General features: G+C 41.7%; 2 protein-coding genes across 2 annotated transcripts; one reads left to right on the top strand and one right to left on the bottom strand.

The window, feature by feature from the left end:
- Window positions 1–1,652: 1,652 nt before the first annotated feature.
- birc5a (baculoviral IAP repeat containing 5a) lies at window positions 1,653–3,428 on the bottom strand. The gene is made up of 4 exons (XM_034040174.3): window positions 3,204–3,428; window positions 2,532–2,641; window positions 2,100–2,217; window positions 1,653–1,953 (listed from the first exon to the last, which is right to left on the bottom strand). Exons 1-4 carry the CDS (start codon window positions 3,303–3,305, stop codon window positions 1,861–1,863), a joined length of 423 nt encoding a protein of 140 aa, XP_033896065.1. The 5' UTR covers window positions 3,306–3,428; the 3' UTR covers window positions 1,653–1,860.
- A 21-nt stretch (window positions 3,429–3,449) lies between these two features.
- On the top strand, window positions 3,450–9,127 carry LOC117974055 (Fanconi anemia core complex-associated protein 100-like). The gene is given in 5 exon segments (XM_058992186.1): window positions 3,450–3,472; window positions 4,036–4,189; window positions 4,948–5,045; window positions 7,424–7,518; window positions 7,521–9,127. Coding segments are annotated over 5 exon segments (624 nt in total). The 3' UTR covers window positions 7,775–9,127.

Genomic DNA, 9,127 nt, shown 5'->3' with positions numbered 1-9,127 from the left:
CTGGGAAGGTGGCTTCTAACATTGTTTATACGTGGGGAGGTGGGCAAAATACAATCCAGCTAATTCACGGTGTATTGCTAAATTGTACTTCTAATAACTGAAAGAAAATAAACAACACATGAATGCATTTATTGAACTCTTAAATCAAGAAACATTAGGCGAACTACAACCAGCTATGTGTGTACCAACCCCAGTGTACTGCTTTCCTAGAAAAAAGAGCATTTCAGGATACCATTCTACTTGTAAGATGTGTTGCTCATTACAACATCTCTTTACAGAGAAGACGGTGATCTATTCAGAGATACCAGGGTATTTCAGAAGTAAGGAGAAAATGGGTAATACAATCCTCACCCCTAGTCTTGCTGTAAATAATTTGTCATCATAATTTCTGTAATGTATATCTTTAACCAGAGGGAGCACATACAGTGAATAACACTTCTAATAGCCTTGTTAATAATCTTTTTTACACGTGTGGTTTTGTCTTTTTAAGGAAAGGCACTCTTGGTCTGGTTGTTCTGCAGTCATCCACAATTAGTAATATCTCACAAACCAGTATTATAAACGCCTTGGCAAAATCTAACCTCTCCGGTCACTCTGACCTGTGACCTCAGATGGCTAGAGCATTGGGGTGATGGGACTTTTTGGACAATACAGAGTGGACCTCTCACTTTCAGTTATTACACAGTTGCCATTACAGGTGGACATTAACCATTTCATCACCATTGCTTTAACCTTTAGAGATGATTATGATACAGATCTTTTTTTAAAAATATAAAATTTAAATTCTTTATTCCATCAACCATTCGCCTCACATTATGTCCCCTAGGATGCTTGGTTTTTGGTCTAGTTTATTTCTTATTTAACTACTCATGCTTACAAAAAACACCTAAGGCAAAAACAAAATGAGATGCAGTCATTTGTGGCATTCTAGCAGGTACAATGTATTAAGACAGAGGACTTTTAAACAGCCTGCGACATCTTTACGGTCAGTATGAAAACACTGTTAGTCATTATAATTAGCAAGCTGTGCCTCAGTGGAATAGACCAAGAACAATTTCTCTCAAATGCAGATTGAATAAATGGCCTTCAGGCATATTAAATGGAAACACTGGCATTTCAGGTATCCGTTGTTTGAATACTTACATGTGTTTCACTGCAGCTCAATACATAAAATGAATGCATGCTAATTACAAAACCACACAACAAATCAGGTCTGAAGGCACAACATCTTTTACATCAATCTCTAATGGCGACTGGACATTATTTGCATTCAACTGGATACTGATAATCCCAACCATCACAGAAAGAGCTCTTCCATATTATTTTAGATGTATGGACAAGGTAAATACTTGCAGATACTGACACTAACAGATTATTGCAATGACCCACATGCTGGTTTACTGTGCAGGCTGTTCACACTTGCTGGCTCAAGATTCTGGGTGGAAGGTCTTTCAGTAAATCAGCCCCTTAGGAAAACTCATACAGATTCATTTGGCATCTGGGTTCTGTAACGTGACAGTGCCACCTAGTGGACACCAAAATATAGGATTCCAAAGCACCTTTGTGAGAAATGCAGTGATCAGGTGCCTATAATACTCATTGACCAGAGATGTGTTACAGTAATTGCAAGCCTTTATAAATGACTTCATAAGTTTAAAGAGATTGAGGTTTTATTATGAAATATTAGTTTTGGTAATAGTCCTCCCCTTTTCCTTACAATAGTGAAAAAAATTAAACAGAAGTTTCTTGGTTGGGCTATTTAGAAAGAGAAAAAATAACACACACACAAAAATATGCAGTTGAAATGGAAATCACAGATGAAGACATCAAAAAAAGAGAATTTATACAAAGCTATAAAAATCAGCTTGTTTCAGTTGTCATTTTCTCCAACTCTTGCCTTCGTGATCTTGCAGCAAGCTCAAATTTATCTATAGCTTGATTGGTTGTCTTTTTCTGAAAAAAATAAAAATCAAGTTAGGATTTCCACCTTGGGTTTTATGCTCACAATGTATTTAGTGTTCATGAAATGCAGCCTGAAAAGGACTCCCATTGTATTGTGTAATTGTATAACATTTTACTAACAGCTTAAACACACTTACAATCAGAAACTTCTGCCTCTCTTTCTGCAGCTTCATGAGCTCCTCCAAGGTCAGCTCTTCAACCGGCTTCTTCAGAGCAATGAAATGACACGCTGGAGAATGACGCTGGTGCTCCTGCCTGAACACACAACTCCTTTCATGAGTTCAGATGACAAAAGCACTCTCACAGGGAGGACCTGATCATTATTAGAGGTTTCTTAATGTATGGACGTGGTATATGGATTAGCACAACCTAGGTCACAACTGGCACAATCTCATTGTGAATACCACGAATCCCCCTCAAATGTAATGAAACTCTGCATGAAAGCTTGTGCATGTCATCAATATATACCTTGGGAAGCTGTTGTAACTATTCAGTTCGGCTCATTGGACCACTGGGTTTTGTTTTTTTAAAAGATAATCTGGAAACCAGTGATGCATGTTATTACTTACTCAGGGACATCATCAGGCTCCCAGCCTTCCAGCTCTTTGTAGCAGAAGAAGCACTGAGCCACATCGGGGCTGTTTTCAGTGGGGCAGTGGATGAATCCTGCTTTGGCCATCTAAAGAGGTTTCCACAGGAACCGAGTAAGTTAAACTTCAGGCACGGTCAACGATGAAACGCATTATAAACTCTCTCTAAATTATAGCAGGAGCGTGTTCTCTCATCATGTATCAATGTGTCTATCACAGCACACCATGGGCTGCTTTCACAGACCCAGATTAGCTCTAATCTTGGACTAGCTAATGTTAATTTGGGTAAAGTAGTTCAAGACTAGTGGTAACCGAGGTCTGTGTAACTCGTACAACACTGAACACGAGAAAAAAAAAGCACAGCAAAATGTATGCAAATAAATTATAAAACCTAAAGTTTGTGTTTTTCTGTCTTTCTTGCCAATCGCAATCAAAAAAGGCCCTCAAAACGGACTAGCGCCATGCATTCGTTATTCATTTTAATAAAGTCTTCGGTAGTTAATGATTTTTGTATTGACTAGATGTTTTGACTGACACCACACAACTAAGCAGCTATTTACCGGTATTGATTTTTAAATTGCACATACAATTGCATATCGAGAGGTGTACTGTCAGTATGTCATTAGATTTCTGTTGCTGAATTGTACTCACATTTTCGGGAGTGCACACGCAGCCCTCAGTGAATGGCCAGCCCGAATACGTCTTCAGACGATTTTCTAAATGGTACATTTTACACTCTTCTTCTCGAATCATCTTCAACGTCCAAATTCAAAACCGTTGCAGTAACTATACAGTTTCACTCAGCTCGCTGTCTCTCATCTACTGACTCGCCCAAAGTTTAAATTTCTGGCGGTTACAGGCATTGGCGGAGACGTCATTTCCGGATTTGTGCCCCGTATGTCTCTGGGTATTGTAGTGCTGTACAGTGTTGCCAAAAAAAATGCATTCTTCAATTCCTCGGCTAGTTTAACACTCACAGACCCCTCTTAGCACTAGTCTTGGTAATGGTATTAAATTGAAAATAATTTAAATTCAACAGCGCAATGCATTATTAGTTTAATCTTAAGTATAGTTCATTATTTTACAGTAATGTATTTGTATTATAATATTACATTTGCAACAATTCAATACAGACAGCTGTCTGTCTTGATAGATCGATAAACCGCAATCCTGATTTATGATTAAATGCAACTATCGGTGTGTGTCAAATGTCATCTAGGGTCACTTTTTTCCATTGCATTCACTGCAACCTTGTTACAGTCCAAAGATAACAAAACGCTCGGTCTGTGAATATTGCTGCGCCTCGGAATGGTTTACAGAGAGAGCGACCATCACTGCTAATTGTGTACAGCCCACAGACCGTGATTAGATAAAAAGCGTTGCATAGCATCCTATGGGCGGATTCTACGTTCGTCCCAGGTTGCGATTGGTGGAAGAGCGTCCGCGCGGTATGAGGAAAAATACAAGTCTAACTATGGTATAGGGTCGGTTTTGCACTGCTGTTGAACGGCTGTGTGGGTTATAGCAGGCAGAAGGTGCGTGGTTCAAGCCAGGTGATCAGCCGCGAGTTGGATATCTACCTGTGCAACGGGAGCGAGTTCGTGAGCGTCTACAGCAAACTGGAAAAGTGTGTGAAGGTCAGGTGTCACTGAAACCTTTCATTAAAATGATATTTCTGCAGTCTGGGCCATGCACCAACAATCAGAGATTTGGGAGACCTCAGTTCAATTATAATTATAACTACAATGACAACAGAATTGTTTGCTGAGATTGTAATAACAATTACAGTGTTATTTATATTGATTACAGTTACAGTATAAAGTACCATAAGCGACTCCACACATTAACAAGATTACTCTATTAATTCCAAAATTTGTGATGGTGGGCCACTATGAAAGGCGCTATATAAAATAAATATTGATTGATTGATTAAAATAACCAAGCAAAAATCTCAGGTACAAATACAGAAATATAAATTATATATTTTTTTCAAACAAATGGCCAAAAGTGGTTGAAAATACAAATGATGGAATAACAAATAAATGCGTAATTGAATTGTAATGGATTGATGATATGGTATTACAATTACAATTACGCAGGTGCGCCCAGGGTTAATTACAACCAGAATTACAATTGTAATTGAACCCAATTACTTTCCTTCTTTTTATTCTGAAGAGAAAGCATGCCCTTTAGACACTCCAGTTTGTTTACATTCTTTATTGTATATTCCAGAAAGCATGCTCCTGGTGATACATGCAGCAGTTATAAATGATTATATAGGATTGTCATTATCCAAGAAGCGAAACGGAAATTAAAACGCTGTTTTTCTTGTAAAGATTATTACACGTGTAATGAAAGACATGCTGTATCAACATCTTGATTCTTATTTTTCTAGGTAATTTATAGTTTCCCTGGAAATGTTTGCCACCTGGCAGAGAACCTTTATATTCTCTGCGCAAAGGATGGGATTTACTGCATACTGCTGCAAAACAGGTAAGGAGAGCAAGAGATTATAGTAACACTATCTTTGAGAAAATTGTGCAGAAATTTTATTTTTACTCAACTAAACCCTTCCTTTCACATCTAGGATGTCCACAGGCTCCCAGTCTCACGGAGACCCAGTGGGTTCCTGCTCTGTGTCTCCAGACTCCTGTATGTGAGACCCCACGTGCTCTCTTTCATTCTCCTGGAGTCTGTCCTGGTCACTGTGGGCCACGCTGGCCAAACGTAGACATTGAGCCTCTTTGAAACTGTAGACAAGGGCCGAAGTCCTTACAGGAAGCTGGAAGAGCTGCAGGTTCCCATTCGGGCCACAAGGGGCACCAGCTCCGCAGGCAAGGATTGGAGGCCTTCAACACTGTGCTGTATTTACCCACATGTGCCAAAGGGAAAGGCCCACAGTGGCACAGGCCACTCATCTCTGGACCCAGGCTTGTTCAGCCTCCTCTTTGGGGTCAGTACCTCCATGGTAGACTCCCCTGTAGTCCTCTGCGGCCTCCCGGATGAGCGGTTCTGCTGTGAGCTCGCCCCTGCGAACAAAGGTGAAGAGTCAAAGGTTTCACAGAGCAGCACCTCTCTAGCCCCATAGCCAGCTGCAGTGACATTCACCTCTACTATAGCACAGGCTTCCCGCTGCTGGCTCTGCAGCTCAGCCCTGGGACACCTGAGGCAGGGGATTCCAGGGACTCCCAGGAGAGGGCAGTCCCAGACCAGACCGGTCCCTCCACCCTTCCTGTCTTCTGTCAGCCTAAACGTCTGCAGCCTGGCAGCCCTGGCCATGCCTGCTGACAGCCCGACGGGTATAGCTGCACAGCTCTTTATGTAGCACAAGGGTGATTCAATTGAGCTCTATTCAATTCTGATTGTTCTTTATAAATTGAAACATAACCCCGACCAGGTCCTTAAGCACGGTTATCTTTTAATTATATCTTTTAAACCTGTAATGGCACAGCACTCCAGGACGAGAGTTGCATCCCTCTGATTTACACAACCCTGTTTGTTCAAGAGGAATGAAATACCTATTACACAATTAACTGTGTTTCAGTTATTCATGATAGAGGCTAAACGTTTAACACCCATCATTTTAGCTGTAAATGGTACAAAATAATTAGTTAGAGGGAAACTAGACACTGATGTAATAAATGAACTACAGACTCCGTCTCTACTGAAGTCCAGTGACGTGTGTGTGTGTGTGTGTATCTAAGGGGCTGTGACTCACGGCAGCTGCTGCAGGTCACCCTGCCCAAGAGGTCAGACGAGGGTCAAAGGGCCAGACTGACCTTATCACTAGCTGGTCAGCGAGTCACGGACCTGCTTGCTGGGATAGGAAACGTGTCGGACAGGTGAGGGGCTACAAAACTAATTTAACTGCAAGAAAAGGATTTTAACCAAATCTGTTGTGGCTTAAATGTTTTTTATTCATGAAACAGTAACCTCTTTTAACTATATTGCAAGGGTCTTAATGTGGAATTGTTTTTTGGCTTGTGGTTGAGTGGATGGTATGGCACTCTAACCACAATGATCACCTTTTTTCAAGAACACATTTAGACTCAGGAACTGGGGTTTTAGTGCAGTCATGCACACTTTTATCGTTTTACATAATTGGGCTCCTTGTCCTTTAAGAACCCCGAAAAATGAACAAAATGAGAAAATAAACCTAACCCTGTTTTGGGGTCCGATACTAACACTTTTAGGCTGCTCCTTTCTTGTTATCATACACAGTGATCATTATATACTTCAAGCACAGTTCTCAATGTTCAAATCATCTCTTACATATATCCCTTTGTCTTTCAGCTTCGTCACCAACGGTAGTTTTTTGTTGAATACACAGCAGTAGTGTTGTCTCACCCCGGGTCAAACAAGACAGCCTGACATCAGCTTTTTCTGGCTTTAGAAGAACCTACTAATTAGTAAGAACATAAGAAAGTTTACAAACAAGAGGAGGCCATTCGGCCCATCTTGCTCGTTTGGTTGTTAGTAGCTTATTGATCCCAGAATCTCTTCAAGCAGCTTCTTGAAGGATCCCATGGTGTCAGCTTCAACAACATTACAAGCCTGATCAGGTGAAGCCTGGTGAAACCTGAAGCCTATTTTAGTTACCCAAGCATTCCATCTAGTGGAGGAGCACAGCCCTGTTCAGCCTGGGGCTGAAATGCATGTTTTGTACTACTCTGCCAAAGCCGTTCTCCTTTAAACATTCTTCTATTTCCAAACCGTGCCGTTGTAAAGACATAAAGGAGTTGACAAGGCTTTCTAATGCTTTGCAGATTTGTTTACAATGGGACAGTCAAGTCACTCCAGTATGAAAAGTACGGTGTGTTTCAGGTTATAAATATCTGGGTCTAATTCTTTGCTGTTGGCTATCCTTGCAGAGTCTCTTCTTTGAAAAGCTGCATACAACAGAAGAACGATGCCCTGAAGCACTTAAAGCAGGTCTTCAACATCTGCTGCATGCTGCTGTCCAATCAGGAAGGGGGAGAAAAGCATCCCAGTGCAAGCAGCCAATCAGCTGCCACGTTTCTACCAGGTGGAGCTGCTTGCTTCTCCAGGATGCCCTGATCTTAACCTGCCTTCTAGAAAACTCCATCGACTACGTTCTAGAGCAAGGCTGGATGCTGTCCATTCAAGTCACCCCACAATCTTGCCCTTTGACCCCCGAGACAGCAGGTTCCGCTTGGACATACGCCTTCCCCTTCGATCACAGCCGTGGAGATTCAGATTGAGAGCTCCTCATTGGCTGAGCTCTGTGGTCTGCATCATTCCATCTTGTGCCACATCCAGGAAAAAAAGAGTCAAACCAGTGCCTGCCAACAAGGATTTAAAAAAGATCTACCTAAAATTATCATTGCAAACCAAAGACAATGAACCTCGATTATCTGCCTCGTCTGTGAACACAGCGCCTCAGAGAGCTCTTACATCATGCTGAGGTCAGCCGGGCCAGGGGACTCTTTTACTCCCTCTCTCCCGTCTCGCATCCCTACCCGCTATCACTCTGTCTTCCTCTTTCCCTCCCTCCCCCCTTTTACAAATTTGAATCCTGCAATGAGATACTTTGCCAGTTGAGAGATTATGTAGTGTACAAATCTGTGTGCTGCTGCAGTCTCTACCGGCTGGTGGAATAAGGTCGCTCTGTCTCTCTGTCTCGGTCGCAGGTGCTCTCCAAGGAGGTGCAGGGGGTGAGGGATTGGATGAGCCTCGGCCTGGAAGCATCGTCCAGCACACCTGAGCTGCTGGTAGGTGCTCCACATCTACCAGCAGCTCAGGAACACACTGAGAGAGGTACTCAGAACCCCCTCAACAGCACTGTGTGGGGTTCAGCCCACCTGGGCTTTAGGGCTTAAATCAACACTGCGGCTGAAACAACAGCAAATAAGTACCAGAAAATACCTTTCTTCAAGAGGAATCTTTGTTTACATCTAATCACACCACATTTTTGGAACATCTGCCTTAAATATTTTTTAAAACGATGTGTTGTAAATTGCAGGAGAGTCCCTTAGCCTCTAACAAAGAGGAAACCGTGTGTAAAAAGACTGTTTATTTGCAATCAGCAAATAACTACAGCCTGTATTGTTCTCAGATTATCAACAGGTTCAGAATGCCACTGTGCCAAAACCTCTCCACCCGCCACCCTGCCATCAAATAACGAATAAAATGACCACATTCAGCGACTTCCGGAAGTCTTTTTAGTCTTGATAGATCTGACGTTTCCTGATGCTGTTTTTTTTGTTAGGATGCAGACTGTCTATCGCCAACACCATCAAGGGAGTTTAACCCTTTCAGTTCAGTATCTTAGCGCTGTATGTTAAGGTCTGCTGTCGGAAATCAAGTTGCAACCTCACGGGACTCCTAGGTCCCAGTCTGAGGATCTTTATACATATATGTGTAAAAACTTTTTCTTTTTTGTCTTGATCTCTTGTATACCCAATAAACGAGTTTATTGAGTTTATTCTTCAGATCGACAAAAATAATTCAGGCCTGAAACTTGGTATGGGTATGAAATACTACAGTTATCTTTACTAAGTATTCTAATAGTGGTTACAAGAGCAGTACTTGAAAATTAGACACTTCAGAGCTTT

Source organism: Acipenser ruthenus, chromosome 19 (genome assembly GCF_902713425.1).
Source record: "Acipenser ruthenus chromosome 19, fAciRut3.2 maternal haplotype, whole genome shotgun sequence".
NCBI lineage: Eukaryota > Metazoa > Chordata > Actinopteri > Acipenseriformes > Acipenseridae > Acipenser > Acipenser ruthenus.
This window is presented reverse-complemented; position numbering and strand designations above follow the sequence as displayed.